At 34.6% G+C, this 15,713-nt stretch overlaps 1 protein-coding gene across 1 annotated transcript in view; it reads right to left on the reverse strand.

Moving 5' to 3' along the window:
* The window catches only part of LOC129750955 (tubulin alpha-1C chain-like), a 34,828-nt gene extending 23,039 nt beyond the window's left edge, over window positions 1-11,789 (reverse strand). The window contains exons 1-2 of the mRNA XM_055746174.1: window positions 11,451-11,789; window positions 4,517-5,732 (exon numbers count right to left, since the gene is read on the reverse strand). Coding sequence (XP_055602149.1) covers window positions 4,517-5,732; window positions 11,451-11,462 — 1,228 coding nt within the window. The 5' untranslated portion in view covers window positions 11,463-11,789. The remainder of the gene's footprint in view (window positions 1-4,516; window positions 5,733-11,450) is intronic.
* Between the last annotated feature and the right edge of the window lie 3,924 nt (window positions 11,790-15,713).

Raw genomic sequence — 15,713 nt, forward strand, 5'->3', positions numbered from 1 at the left:
TTGATCATTTGATCATTTGATCATTTGATCATTTGATCATTTGATCATTTGATCATTTGATCATTTGATCATTTGATCATTTGATCATTTGATCATTTGATCATTTGATCATTTGATCATTTGATCATTTGATCATTTGATCATTTGATCATTTGATCATTTGATCATTTGATCATTTGATCATTTGATCATTTGATCATTTGATCATTTGATCATTTGATCATTTGATCATTTGATCATTTGATCATTTGATCATTTGATCATTTGATCATTTGATCATTTGATCATTTGATCATTTGATCATTTGATCATTTGATCATTTGGTCGCGATTCGACCAGACCGAACTGAACGCCATCAGCATTTTTTCTAGACACTTGACCTTAAAGTGAAAATATTTTCATCTAGTTACAAAAACTTTGAAATTGATGAACAAGAATCGATTGTTTATAAACCAAGGAATTGGTTTCAGTCAATCTTATTCACTATTTCTATCTGGTATGGTGATTACACGAGATTCAAATTCTGTTGTTTCTCAATTTTCTCATGGCGCTCAGTTCGGTCTGGTCGAAGCCCGGCCATTTGATCATTTGATCATTTGATCATTTGATGATTTTCTTATTTTCTCATTTTCTCATTTTCTCATTTTCTCATTTTCTCATTTTCTCATTTTCTCATTTTCTCATTTTCTCATTTTCTCATTTTCTCATTTTCTCATTTTCTTATTTTCTCATTTTCTCATTTTCTCATTTTCTCATTTTCTCATTTTCTCATTTTCTCATCTTCTCATTTTCTCATTTTCTCATTTTCTCATTTTCTCATTTTCTCATTTTCTCATTTTCTCATTTTCTTCTTTTTTTCATTTTCAAACGATCAAATGATCAAATGATCAAATGATCAAATGATCAAATGATCAAATGATCAAATGATCAAATGATCAAATGATCAAATGATCATATGATCATATGATCATATGATCATATGATCATTTGATCATTTGATCATTTGATCATTTGATCATTTGATCATATGATCATATGATCATATGATCATATGATCATATGATCATATGATCATTTGATCATTTGATCATTTGATCATTTGATCATTCGATCATTTGATCATTTGATCATTTGATCATTTGATCATTTGATCATTTGATAATTTGATCATTTGATCATTTGATCATTTGATCATTTGATCATTTGATCATTTGATCATTTGATCATTTGATCATTTGATCATTTGATCATTTGATCATTTGATCATTTGATCATTTGATCATTTGATCATTTGATCATTTGATCATTTGATCATTTGATCATTTGATCATTTGATCATTTGATCATTTGATCATTTGATCATTTGATCATTTGATCATTTGATCATTTGATCAATTGATCAATTGATCAATTGATCATTTGATCATTTGATCATTTGATCATTTGATCATTTGATCATTTGATCATTTGATCATTTGATCATATATTCATATAATCATTTGATCATTTGATCATTTGATCATTTGATCATTTGATCATTTGATCATTTGATCATTTGATCATTTGATCATTTGATCATTTGATCATTTGATCATTTGATCATTTGATCATTTGATCATTTGATCATTTGATCATTTGATCATTTGATCATTTGATCATTTGATCATTTGATCATTTTATCATTTGATCATTTGATCATTTGATCATTTGATCATTTGATCATTTGATCATTTGATCATTTGATCATTTGATCATTTGATCATTTGATCATTTGATCATTTGATCATTTGATCATTTGATCATTTGATCATTTGATCATTTGATCATTTGATCATTTGATCATTTGATCATTTGATCATTTGATCATTTGATCATTTGATCATTTGATCATTTGATCATTTGATCATTTGATCATTTGATCATTTGATCATTTGATCATTTGATCATTTGATCATTTGATCATTTGATCATTTGATCATTTGATCATTTGATCATTTGATCATTTGATCATTTGATCATTTGATCATTTGATCATTTGATCATTTGATCATTTGATCATTTGATCATTTGATCATTTGATCATTTGATCATTTGATGATTTTCTTATTTTCTCATTTTCTCATTTTCTCATTTTCTCATTTTCTCATTTTCTCATTTTCTCATTTTCTCATTTTCTTATTTTCTCATTTTCTCATTTTCTCATTTTCTCATTTTCTCATTTTCTCATTTTCTCATTTTCTCATTTTCTCATTTTCTCATTTTCTCATTTTCTCATTTTCTCATTTTCTTCTTTTTTTCATTTTCTCATTTCCTCATTTTCTCATTTTCTCATTTTCTCATTTTCTGATTTTCCCATTTTCTCATTTTTTCATTTTCTCATTTTCTCATTTCCTCATTTTCTCATTTTCTCATTTTCTCATTTTCTGATTTTCCCATTTTCTCATTTTTTCATTTTCTCATTTTCTCATTTTCTCATTTTCTCATTTCCTCATTTTCTCATTTTCTCATTTTCTCATTTTCTGATTTTCCCATTTTCTCATTTTTTCATTTTCTCATTTTCTCATTTCCTCATTTTCTCATTTTCTCATTTTCTCATTTTCTCATTTTCTGATTTTCCCATTTTCTCAGTTTTTCGTTTTCTCATTTGCTCTATTTCTCATTTTCTTATTTTCACATTTTCTCATTTGCTCTATTTCTCATTTTTTTATTTTCTCATTTTCTCATTTTCTAATTTTCTCATTTTCTAATTTTCTCATTTTCTCATTTTCAAATTTTCTCATTTTCTCATTTTCTTATTTTTTCATTTTCTCTTTTTCTGTTTTTCTCATTTTCTCATTTTTCAATTTTCTCGTTTTCTCCAATTTTCAATTTTCAATTTTTCATTTTCTCATTTTCTCTTTTTCTCATTTTCTCATTTTCTCATTTTCTCATTTTCTCATTTTCTCATTTTCTCATTTTCTCATTTTCTCATTTTCTCATTTTCTTATTTTCTCATTTTCTCATTTTCTCATTTTCTCATTTTCTCATTTTCTCATTTTCTCATTTTCTCATTTTCTCATTTTATTACCTTCTCATTCTCTCATTCTCACATGCCTCCATTCTCTAGTTTTCTCATTCTCACATTTTCTCATTATCTCATTCCATAATTCTCAAATTCTCTTATTCTCCCATTCTCTAATTCATTCATTCTCCCATTCTCTCATTCTATTATTCATTTATTATATTATTCTCTCATTCGCTCATTCTCTTGTTCCCTAATTCTCTGATTAATTTATACCCTAATTATCTGATTCACTCATTCTCTCATTCACTTATTCTCTCATTCTCTCAATATCTCGTTATCTCATTATCGCATTCTATCATTCTCTCATTCTGTCATTACTTCATTCTCTCACCTCTCCATTGTCTTACTTTATCACTCTCTCAACCTCTTATTTTCTCTGTCTCTCACTATCAGATTATATCATTTTCTTGTTGACGAAATCTTCATTCCCTTATAATCAATGAATGGGAATGTTGTTTACGTCGCCAAGGAATGCTTTTATACCTGATAACTTCTTTCAATCGTGAATATCTACCAAATGATCAGTTATCTATTTTGAATCCAACTCAAATGCTAGATAAATAATATAATATGAATTTTTTCAATTTAATCGATGACGCAGATGTTATTCAATATACAGCAAACCTCAAAAAAAATTTAGAAGGTCTGTTATGTCAATTTTCTTTACAAAAAAAAAGCTTTAACATATCTGGTTAAACAATGTTGAATGTGTATGTTTAATATTTCATTTAGTAGGTTTGATTTGGTCTCTGTTCTTAAAACCCATTAAAGAAAATTTCATAAGGCTCTTTAGATGCAAAGCTTAATTGGTAGTATGTTCTTAGTAGTATGCTTAACTATACAAAGTTAGCGAACTAATTAGCGGATAGCCAATTAACGCTTTAATGCCGAAATCGGTCTGTTTCAGATATTTTTCTTCATTTCTGATTTATAAACATTTTCAATTTTTTTCCATTTTGTTGAAGAATCTCAACGGTACTTGGGATTGGCTTTTGGGTTTTTATCGTTATTTAAAAATCTTCTGACAATGTTAATTTTTCCTCAAATTTTCTATGTTTATTTTGAAAGTGTTATTTTGATAACTGATTATGCGATTCCTTTCATTTTAAGTTCATATTAAGTTTTAAGTTATAAAACAACCTAGAAATTTTAAACTATAAAAAATATTTAGATGTACTTGTGTAAGTTTCTATGGAAAAAATAAAACTGCAAATATTGCAATTAGAATCAAATTGAGGTTCATTAACGAAACTTGTGACAAACAAAATCCTTGATTTTAACAAACAGACCAATGTTTTGTTTTAAAAGGAAGATTCTAAATCCTTTCAAATGTTGAAAAGTGAATCAAAATATGAGCTGAACTTGTAGGATTATAACGACAGTTTTAATGATAAATAAAAATAACCCTCATTGTAGACAGAAAAATAATGGAAATAAAATCCTTATACTAACCTTCCTCGAAAAAGTGATGAAAGAAAGCCCTTCTCGCGAACATCAGGTCGTACTTAGAGCTGATTCGTTCCCAAGCCGATCGAACCGCAGTACTGCTGGAAAGCATACAAACAGCACGATCCACTTTTGCCAAATCACCCCCTGGAACAGAAATGGGCGGTTGATAGTTGATACCAATTTTGAACCCAGTCGGACACCAATCCACGAAATTCAGATTTCTTTTCTTGAGATCCTGAATCGATCGGTTGATATCGACAGGTGAAACATCTCCTCGATAAAGCATGCAACAGGACATATAGCGGCCGGTTCGAGGATCACATTTGACTAATTGATTCGCCGGTTCGAAACATTCCGACGTTAGCTGAGAGGTGGTCAGCTGCTCATGGCCGGCATTTCGGAAAGGAATCAGTGGCGAGTAAGTAACCAACGGGTAATGAATCCTGGGGTAAGGGACCAGATTTGTTTGGAACTCCAACAGATCTACGTTGATCGCACCCGTAAACCTCAGCGATGACGTGATACAAGAAACAATTTGCGCAATCAATCGATTAAGATTGGTGTAGTTGGGCTCCGGGATGCTCAAATTACGATCACAAACATCATAAATTGCTTCGTTGTCCAGTAGAAATGAACAATCACTGTAGTCCATCCCGACGTGAGTCGAGAGTACTGCATTGTAAGGTTCGACGATGACTGGCGATATTCGGGGCGAAGGAAAAATATTAAACTCCATTTTGCACGTTTTCCCGTAGTCATCCATCAACTTCTCGAGTATCAACGTCTCAAACCCTGACCCCGTTCCGCCTCCCAGACTGTGAAATACCATGAACCCTTGCACTGAGGAGCACCCCTCGGCCACCTTCCGGATCCGATCCATGGTTGCGTCAATCATCATTCGACCCAGGGTAAAGTGACCTCGCGCAAAATTACTTGAGGCATCTTCTTTGCCCGTTATTAGGGTGCTGGGATGAAAGAGATGCCGATAGGCTCCAATTCGAATTTCGTCTATGACCGATGGTTCCAGATCAACCATCACAACTCGCGGTACGCAGCGGCCCTTCTTGTCGCAGCTAAAGAACGCACTGCAATCGTCATAGATTGTGCAATCGCAGAAGCGCCCATCCGGGAAGATTCCATGTTCCAGGCAGTACAGCTCCCAGCAGGCACTGGCAATTTGGACGCCCGCCTGGCCGATGTGCAGTTGAATGATTTCTCGCTGATTGGGAGGAATAATTAAACGCGTAAATTAAAAGCAGCTTGTAAATTATCTGTAGTTTATTTTTATAGCCAGTTTACGGAAACAATGGATTCGCACAAGGAATCATAGCTTTGAATAAAAATATGGTATTAAATCTGTCCAAAACTCTATTGTTATCCTGAATCCATGAGACATGGGAAGATGAGACGTGACGTATGAGAGATGAGAGATGAGATATGAGAGATGAGAGATGAGAGATGAGAGATGAGAGATGAGAGATGAGAGATGAGAGATGAGAGATGAGAGATGAGAGATGAGAGATGAGAGATGAGAGATGAGAGATGAGAGATGAGAGATGAGAGATGAGAGATGAGAGATGAGAGATGAGAGATGAGAGATGAGAGATGAGAGATGAGAGATGAGAGATGAGAGATGAGAGATGAGAGATGAGAGATGAGAGATGAGAGATGAGAGATGAGAGATGAGAGATGAGAGATGAGAGATGAGAGATGAGAGATGAGAGATGAGAGATGAGAGATGAGAGATGAGAGATGAGAGATGAGAGATGAGAGATGAGAGATGAGAGATGAGAGATGAGAGATGAGAGATGAGAGATGAGAGATGAGAGATGAGAGATGAGAGATGAGAGATGAGAGATGAGAGATGAGAGATGAGAGATGAGAGATGAGAGATGAGAGATGAGAGATGAGAGATGAGAGATGAGAGATGAGAGATGAGAGATGAGAGATGAGAGATGAGAGATGAGAGATGAGAGATGAGAGATGAGAGATGAGAGATGAGAGATGAGAGATGAGAGATGAGAGATGAGAGATGAGAGATGAGAGATGAGAGATGAGAGATGAGAGATGAGAGATGAGAGATGAGAGATGAGAGATGAGAGATGAGAGATGAGAGATGAGAGATGAGAGATGAGAGATGAGAGATGAGAGATGAGAGATGAGAGATGAGAGATGAGAGATGAGAGATGAGAGATGAGAGATGAGAGATGAGAGATGAGAGATGAGAGATGAGAGATGAGAGATGAGAGATGAGAGATGAGAGATGAGAGATGAGAGATGAGAGATGAGAGATGAGAGATGAGAGATGAGAGATGAGAGATGAGAGATGAGAGATGAGAGATGAGAGATGAGAGATGAGAGATGAGAGATGAGAGATGAGAGATGAGAGATGAGAGATGAGAGATGAGAGATGAGAGATGAGAGATGAGAGATGAGAGATGAGAGATGAGAGATGAGAGATGAGAGATGAGAGATGAGAGATGAGAGATGAGAGATGAGAGATGAGAGATGAGAGATGAGAGATGAGAGATGAGAGATGAGAGATGAGAGATGAGAGATGAGAGATGAGAGATGAGAGATGAGAGATGAGAGATGAGAGATGAGAGATGAGAGATGAGAGATGAGAGATGAGAGATGAGAGATGAGAGATGAGAGATGAGAGATGAGAGATGAGAGATGAGAGATGAGAGATGAGAGATGAGAGATGAGAGATGAGAGATGAGAGATGAGAGATGAGAGATGAGAGATGAGAGATGAGAGATGAGAGATGAGAGATGAGAAATGAGAGATGAGAGATGAGAGATGAGAGATGAGAGATGAGAGATGAGAGATGAGAGATGAGAGATGAGAGATGAGAGATGAGAGATGAGAGATGAGAGATGAGAGATGAGAGATGAGAGATGAGAGATGAGAGATGAGAGATGAGAGATGAGAGATGAGAGATGAGAGATGAGAGATAAGAGATGAGAGATGAGAGATGAGAGATGAGAGATGAGAGATGAGAGATGAGAGATGAGAGATGAGAGATGAGAGATGAGAGATGAGAGATGAGAGATGAGAGATGAGAGATGAGAGATGAGAGATGAGAGATGAGAGATGAGAGATGAGAGATGAGAGATGAGAGATGAGAGATGAGAGATGAGAGATGAGAGATGAGAGATGAGAGATGAGAGATGAGAGATGAGAGATGAGAGATGAGAGATGAGAGATGAGAGATGAGAGATGAGAGATGGAAGATGAAAGATGAGAGATGAGAGATGGAAGATGAGAGATGAGAGATAAGAGATAAGAGATGAGAAATGAGAGATGAGAGATGAGAAATGAGAGATAAGAGATGGGAGATGAGAGATGAGAGATGAGAGATGAGAGATGAGAGATGAGAGATGAGAGATGAGAGATGAGAGATGAGAGATGAGAGATGAGAGATGAGAGATGAGAGATGAGAGATGAGAGATGAGAGATGAGAGATGAGAGATGAGAGATGAGAGATGAGAGATGAGAGATGAGAGATGAGAGATGAGAGATGAGAGATGAGAGATGAGAGATGAGAGATGAGAGATGAGAGATGAGAGATGAGAGATGAGAGATGAGAGATGAGGGATGAGAGATGAGAGATGAGAGATGAGAGATGAGAGATGAGAGATGAGATATGAGAGATGAGAGATGAGAGATGAGAGATGAGAGATGAGAGGTGAGAGATGAGAGATAGAAGATGAAAGATGAGAGATGAGAGATGGAAGATGAGAGATGAGAGATAAGAGATAAGAGATGAGAAATGAGAGATGAGAGATGAGAAATGAGAGATAAGAGATGGGAGATGAGAGATGAGAGATGAGAGATGAGAGATGAGAGATGAGAGATGAGAGATGAGAGATGAGAGATGAGAGATGAGAGATGAGAGATGAGAGATGAGAGATGAGAGATGTGAGATGAGAGATGAGAGATGAGAGATGAGAGATGAGAGATGAGAGATGAGAGATGAGAGATGAGAGATGAGAGATGAGAGATGAGAGATGAGAGATGAGAGATGAGAGATGAGAGATGAGAGATGAGAGATGAGAGATGAGAGATGAGAGATGAGAGATGAGAGATGAGAGATGAGAGATGAGAGATGAGAGATGAGAGATGAGAGATGAGAGATGAGAGATGAGAGATGAGAGATGAGAGATGAGAGATGAGAGATGAGAGATAAGAGATGAGAGCTGAGAGATGAGAGATGAGAGATGAGAGATGAGAGATGAGAGATGAGAGATGAGAGATGAGAGATGAGAGATGAGAGATGAGAGATGAGAGATGAGAGATGAGAGATGAGAGATGAGAGATGAGAGATGAGAGATGAGAGATGAGAGATGAGAGATGAGAGATGAGAGATGAGAGATGAGAGATGAGAGATGAGAGATGAGAGATGAGAGATGAGAGATGAGAGATGAGAGAGGAGAGATGAGAGATGAGAGATGAGAAATGTGATTGAGATTATAAAACTACACAATCGTTGATTTTATTGGACGACTAAATGATACTGAATTTTGAGCATTGTTGCAAGCCCTGAAAAATTGTCGTCCTTATTATCATTTTAATGGTTTTCATGGTCATAATAACTAATTGGTCCTGACGGACTTTTGCACGCAGAGGTTTAACAGAATGGTGTAAGAATAGAGATTAGTAATCTATCGCGTGAACAACAAAACAACAAAAAGAATCTATGTTACCACAGAGATTCGATCTCATAACTATTGGAATAGCGGACTTGAGTTGTCCACTAGTGTATAGCCGCTGGCAATTGAAATCTAATTTAAAGCAACACTTTTAGTTCACACTGTTATAAACATGGTTGAAATGCATTTTCAAGTAAAATAGCCTTTAAAATTGAATTCAATAATATTGTATACATTTGAACAAAATAGTAACAAATGGTGCTAAATCGCTTATTTTATTATTTTATTGCGTTTAGCTATTGAATCAAGTATTGATTGACTATCCTTTGAAGGGTTAGTCTAATGTGATATTTTGTATGTAAAATAAAAAAAAAGTTGTACTTTTTTTATATCGAGTTAAAAATAACGTCTCTTCTATAATTCCAGAAAAATAATAGATTGATATTCGAACAACACAACGTTGTCTGTTTTTTCTTGCTCGCCTTAATCTGAGATATGGCAGTATGAGAAATAGCTTTATAACTAAGAGCAAGTTCACTCGTGTTGGAAGAAAGTGGTAGACATTCTGACACTTCAAGCACATTTTGAAAATTATACAAAAAAACTACACGTCCAAATATCTGATACTGTATTATTTAAAAGCATTATTAGATGAGCATTAGACTGCCCCAAATTTGTATGGGAAATTTCAAGATTGTGAAATGTTATGCGCTGCAGGCTTTAATTGATCCTAGGCCTAGTACAAGGTCTCATGCCAAATTTGGGCCATATCGGATCACGGGAAGAGGTCGCTCAACGAGCCTAAAGTTTGTATGAGATTTTGAGACATTTTGTTTGAAAGGAACATAAAAATCCAGTGTTTCATGAATTACTTTGGTCCCCTTCGACCGATTTCTTTCAAAAACGGTTTTTCTTAAAGCCTGAACTATGAAAAATATTTCATCCAAAGATTGCATTTTATTTCGACTTATGATAAAAAAGTTATAAGACTTCAAAAATGGGGTAACTTTTTTCAGGGTGATATTCATTACTGATAATGCTGCTTCAAAATGTTAGAAGCAGTGTCTCTCATTAATAGTGATGAATATCATCCTGAAAAAAGTTACCCCATTTTTGAAGTCTAATAACTTTTTTATCATAAGTCAAAATGAAATGCAGTCTTCGGATGAAATATTTGGCATAGTTCAGGCTTTAAGAAAAACCGGTTTTGAAAGAAATCGGTCGAAGAGGACCCAAGTTATTCATGGAACACTGGATTTTCATGTTCATCCAGAACAAAATGTCTCAAAAATCCAACTTTAGGCTCGTTGAGCGACCCTTTCCCGTGATCCGATCTGGCCCAAATTTGGCATGAGACCTTGTACTAGGCCTAGGATCAATTTAAGCCTGCAGCGCATAACTTTTTCAAATGTCGGGTCTTTTAGGGCACTCTAATGAGCATCTATTCCGAAGACACCATTTCACCAATCTTATAGTTTCTGCGTTATTAATTTTGTCACGCTAAATTCCCGTTCTGGAACACTGTGCAGTGTTAGTACGACAATATAAGTATTTCTAATGATATTTTTAGAAAAAGTAAATACATTATGTCCAAAATTTCACCTGACAATGTACCTACTCTCATGAACATTTTTATTAAAAAAAATCCACAGAAAATGAAGATGTTATGTTGTGTTAGCCTAAAAATGGCGCAAATTGATTATTTGGAGACAAACTTTCAAACTAATGGCCTAATATTGACACACTCTCCGAATTGGTACCGAAACACAACACGTCGTATTGAACTAACGAGGAGCCGACTTGTGGTAGACATCATAATTTCGGGCCCGTTTTATTTAAAATAGTCTTACCTAATCTCGCGAATGGTAAACAATCAATTTTAAGCTCATTTTAGTCATGCTGCGGTGTTTTTTGGTGTTTAAATTTTTGTGTTGCACAAATCATTTGTTCCTCCAATCTGCTACCTCTTTCGCCAACAACGCACGCGACTGATCAACACAAATTGAACAATCTTAAAATGACCCTCTTAACCTTACAACTGCTTAGCGGTTACAATAGTGATTTACCTGTGTTACCCAATGATCACTAACCCTTACAGATCTCAGTTGTGATTTTTGCGTAAGTACGATAATGTTTGACGTATTACCTATCGCAGTCAAAACTCTTCAGATGTCATGTATCTATGTACTTGACCACAATTTTTCTGAGACAGGCATCCAAGGGTTCCGAATCCCATATCACTCATGTATTTTTTTCTCTCCATTAGGCAATATTATACTTACACTTTTCGCCATTCCACTAAAACTCTCCGGTGCGCAGTTCGCAGAGTGATACGATGTTTACTGTTTCAATAAGTGTATCCAGTTATTTGAGTTTTGTGTACCCTCCTCGCTGCTTGCCGGGTCAACTGTTGACAATGACGTTTTAGGCGCTGTTTTCCTCCCGGTACTGTTTAATCTCCGTGTCTCTTTGCACGTGTTGTTGCTTCTTCCTCCTCCTCTCTGTTGTGGTGAACTGTTTTAACACTGATTTTTTTTTATTTAGAAAAATTTACACACTTTGAATTTGGATAACCAATCATCGAAAATGGTTGGGCAAACTAATTTTGTTGACAATCTCTTTTTCCCCGCCTCATAAGGATGCCTCAAGCTTGCTGTGATTCTAAAAATCTCCATGGGCTTCGAAGCGGGCATATTTAAATTGAAAGATGTTTGCAGCCCTGATTACCGAGGCTCATTTTACTTAGGTAGGTACACCATTGACGTGACGCCAAACGGCAAGGTACATAAGAATTTTTGTTGACATTTTTACTTTTCAAATGTTTCAATCGATGACTGCATTCTCGGTAGTCAGTCGAGCTTTTTTTTTTATTTAACAGTCAATTTAGAATTTCTGCTTCCGTTTTTTTATTCGTTTGCAAAGTGACAAATAATGGCAGACACAAGATTTTACTAATTAATACAGATATTTTTGTCGAGTAAATTTTTGTTATCACCGACTGAGGTATACAATCTTTAAACTAGGCGAACAACATTTTGAAACACTTTTCAGCTTTAAAAGTTCAAAAAAACTCGTTTAACTTGCACTTTTTCACAATAAAATGGTCAAATTGTGTTTGAATATTTTTTAGTCTTAACCTGGTCTTCCGGGAGGAAATGTGAACCAATTTTATAATTTTTGTTTTTGTTTGCTAACGAATTAGTGCCTTGACAAATGAAGCTTAATTCACAGTCGGTAACATTTGATCAAAGAGATTCCTTTAAAATTCTTTCAGTGTAGTACCAGTCAAATATATTTGGACGGAGGTGATAGGAAAAAACTGTTCCTTCCATCTGTCGGAACTACTGAACCGATTATGGATTCCGATTATGGTTTGAGACCCCTCCTCCTCACTGGAAGGGATAGGAGGAGCCTTCCAAACAAAAGTCAAAGATTTGAATAACTCGAGAACCGATCATGCAAATGGAACCAAATTTTATATGGGAGCGTATTTCGTTACGAAAAACGATAATCAAATGGTTTGGTAACCCTCCCTCCTTCCAATGGGGAAATAGGAAGCGGGGCGAGGGGCTCGCATATAATTTTTCGCACAATTCGAAAAATTAATCAAGCAATCGGAGCCAAATTTAGCATAGGATGGTATATGGGAATGATGACTATTTTTATGATCGTTTGAGACTCCTTCCTCTTTCCAGTGAAGAGAAAAAGATTTTTTTTTGCAAGGTTCGAGAACTAATCAAGTAAATGGAACCAAATTTGACATGAGTGGTTATTTTAGTACGATAAATGTTTCTATGATTATCGGAGACTCCACCCTCTTCGATCGGGGCGATACAAAGTGAGGGAGGGGGGGGGGATTGAAGGGGCTTTCCAATACAATTTCATGCATTATTCGATAAATAATCATGCAAATGAATCCCAAATTCGCATAGGAAGGGATAATGCTAAGAGTCAAGTTTCTACGAAGTTTTGAGAACCATCTGTCTTTTCAGGGAGAGGGGGATAATAAGGGGAGGAGAGTGAGTCCATTTTATGGATCACTCGAGAAATAGTCATACAAAAAACTAAATTTATCATGAAGGAATATTTGAGTACGAGAAATGTTACTTTTATGTTTCAAGACCACTCCCTCTCTCCAACGAGAAGAGGGGATGGGGAAGGAGGTTTTCATACATTATTTTGGATTACTCGAGAACTTATTATTCAAATCAAATAGCTGAGGGTATTTGAGTAGATTTTTTTTCTATGGTTGTTAAAGGCTTTTTCTCCCTTTCACTGATTCGATAGGAAAGGGGAAAGGGGAGCTCCCAAATAATTTATTTTAATAACTCGAGTGCTAATGTAGCAGATGGTAACGAATTTAGTTTTTAAATACAAGAAATATTTCTATGATGATTTTGTTCCCCTCACGGAACACGAAAGAGTAGTGAGATGTCATACGTTTGTTTTGATTAATTCAAGAGCTCATCAATTAAATTTAACCAAATTTTACACGAGAGAGTAAAAGGGTACTAGAAATGATTCTATGGTTATTGAAAAAAACCTTTTCACCTTTCAGTGCGTTCCTTTTTTAAGGAGGGATTTCATACAGTAAAAAGTCCGTAATAAGGATGGTTTTATCGGATAGTTTTTAAAACTGTTTAAGCCAAAGGAACCATACTTTAGATGAGATTGTAAAGATATCGATAAAAAATGTATTATGAAATTATTTTTACACAACCTTTTGATATTTAAAAGGTGTAGCAAAGCACATCGGGTCAGCTAGTCCTAAATAAATGTAAACAAAGTTAAGCAATTTTCCGAACTATTTTAATAGGAAAAAAAAACACTCGGTTTGAAACGTAATAATTTGTAGCTTTGTGCAAACTTTAAGTCAAAGAATTTTGCTATAAGCTCCATATATGTATTTAAATTTTTTGTGCAAAGCATAGGAATGGAATATTTATGAAAAAAAAAACTAAAAAAGCGACATTCTTCGAAGTTTTTTTATTTAAAGACGTTCGTTCTTTTGATATAATTTTTTGAAACTCACTTTAAGTATATTGTTTTCTGTTAATTTTTTAGAATACTGGTAAAATTTTAATATTTTTCTGGGGTGCGATTAAAACTAGCTAACAAAAATAATAGAGTGTCCATTTCCCGGCCATTTAAACCTTCCTGGGAACCGGGAAATCTGACGATCCCGGGAATTCTCGGGATCCCGGGAAAAAGAGGATTTCAACACTCTACTGGATACGAAACATAATCTATATGATTTTTTTTTATTTGAACGAAGTAGTATTGAAAACATTTCAAACCTTTTTGATGCCCCAAAAATTCAATTAGCAATTATAAAACCTAAGACTAAAAACTAAGTACTTTTAACGACTTGAATGATTCTTGAAGCAAAAATTCAAAATAATTGAGAAATATTTTTCATTATCGATAAAAGTTTAGCTAATCAGACTCTCGAAAATTTTCAGATAACTATCCTTTTGTTTCAAAATATGTCATTTCTTTGCCGATGATTTTGCTACTGTCAACAGCTTGCGAAATGGAAGTTTTAAATGAAGAGTGTTTCAAAATAGAACGCTAAGATTTTTTCGTAGCGTTTCTTAATTGGAAATGCTTTGTCGTGTTTCACTTTAACATTAAATTTTTGAACGATTTTTTTTATCCAATTGAATGATTTAACCAGTAATGCCAAGGTAGAACTTTAATTTTCCTTGCTTAATCTATTTTCCAATTTAGATCGTGTAAATTTTTAGTAATTTAGCACTTTGAATTGGCTTAGGGAAATCCCGGGATTTTTTTAAGTTTTCCAGAATTAGGGAATTCAAGAGTTTTTTTTATTCCCGGGAATTCTCGGTCGATAAATCCCGGGTAGGACACTGCAAAAGATAAGAATGAAAATATTTTTTAGATTAAAGATTTAAAAAAAACCTTTGGTACTATAATGTCAATCACACGTCTCCAAAAATTGGCTTATAAAACGCCTAAACAGAGCGTTGATGAAATTTTCAGATGAGGATTTTATAAATTAAGTAGTTTTAACAATGTTTTGGTAAAGAATTTTTTTCAAACGTAATGATTTTATGAAAGTCTATATTGATATTTTAAGATGCATAGAATGTGCAGAATGTGGTTTAATGCGATAGTTCTCAAAAAGGCAAAGTTTCCGAAAAAAAATCTATTTTTTTGACCAAAAAAAAATCCCTGTGATTTTTTGTTTGACCTCATAATTCTGTGACGGTTTTCTGTGATGTTGTTCCTACGATTTCCATTAAAAATTCCCCTGTCAAATATTGACTAATTAGGTTTTTTTCAATTTATTCAACAAAGGGTATAAAATTTTCAACAAAGAACCAGCTATAAAAAGTAAATAATTATATTAAAATTAATAATTTGAATAGTATGTACAAAATCTGAAATTACTTTGAAAATTTTCAACACGCACCTGTGCCACAAGTCTAAGCGAATAATGCTGTAATGTGAGTTAATTTTTGAAATTTTATTAAATATCTCCATAAGCTTACTCTACTTTCTTGCCTATTTCACTTAAGCTG

This window comes from Uranotaenia lowii, chromosome 3 (genome assembly GCF_029784155.1).
Source record: "Uranotaenia lowii strain MFRU-FL chromosome 3, ASM2978415v1, whole genome shotgun sequence".
Taxonomy (NCBI): domain Eukaryota; kingdom Metazoa; phylum Arthropoda; class Insecta; order Diptera; family Culicidae; genus Uranotaenia; species Uranotaenia lowii.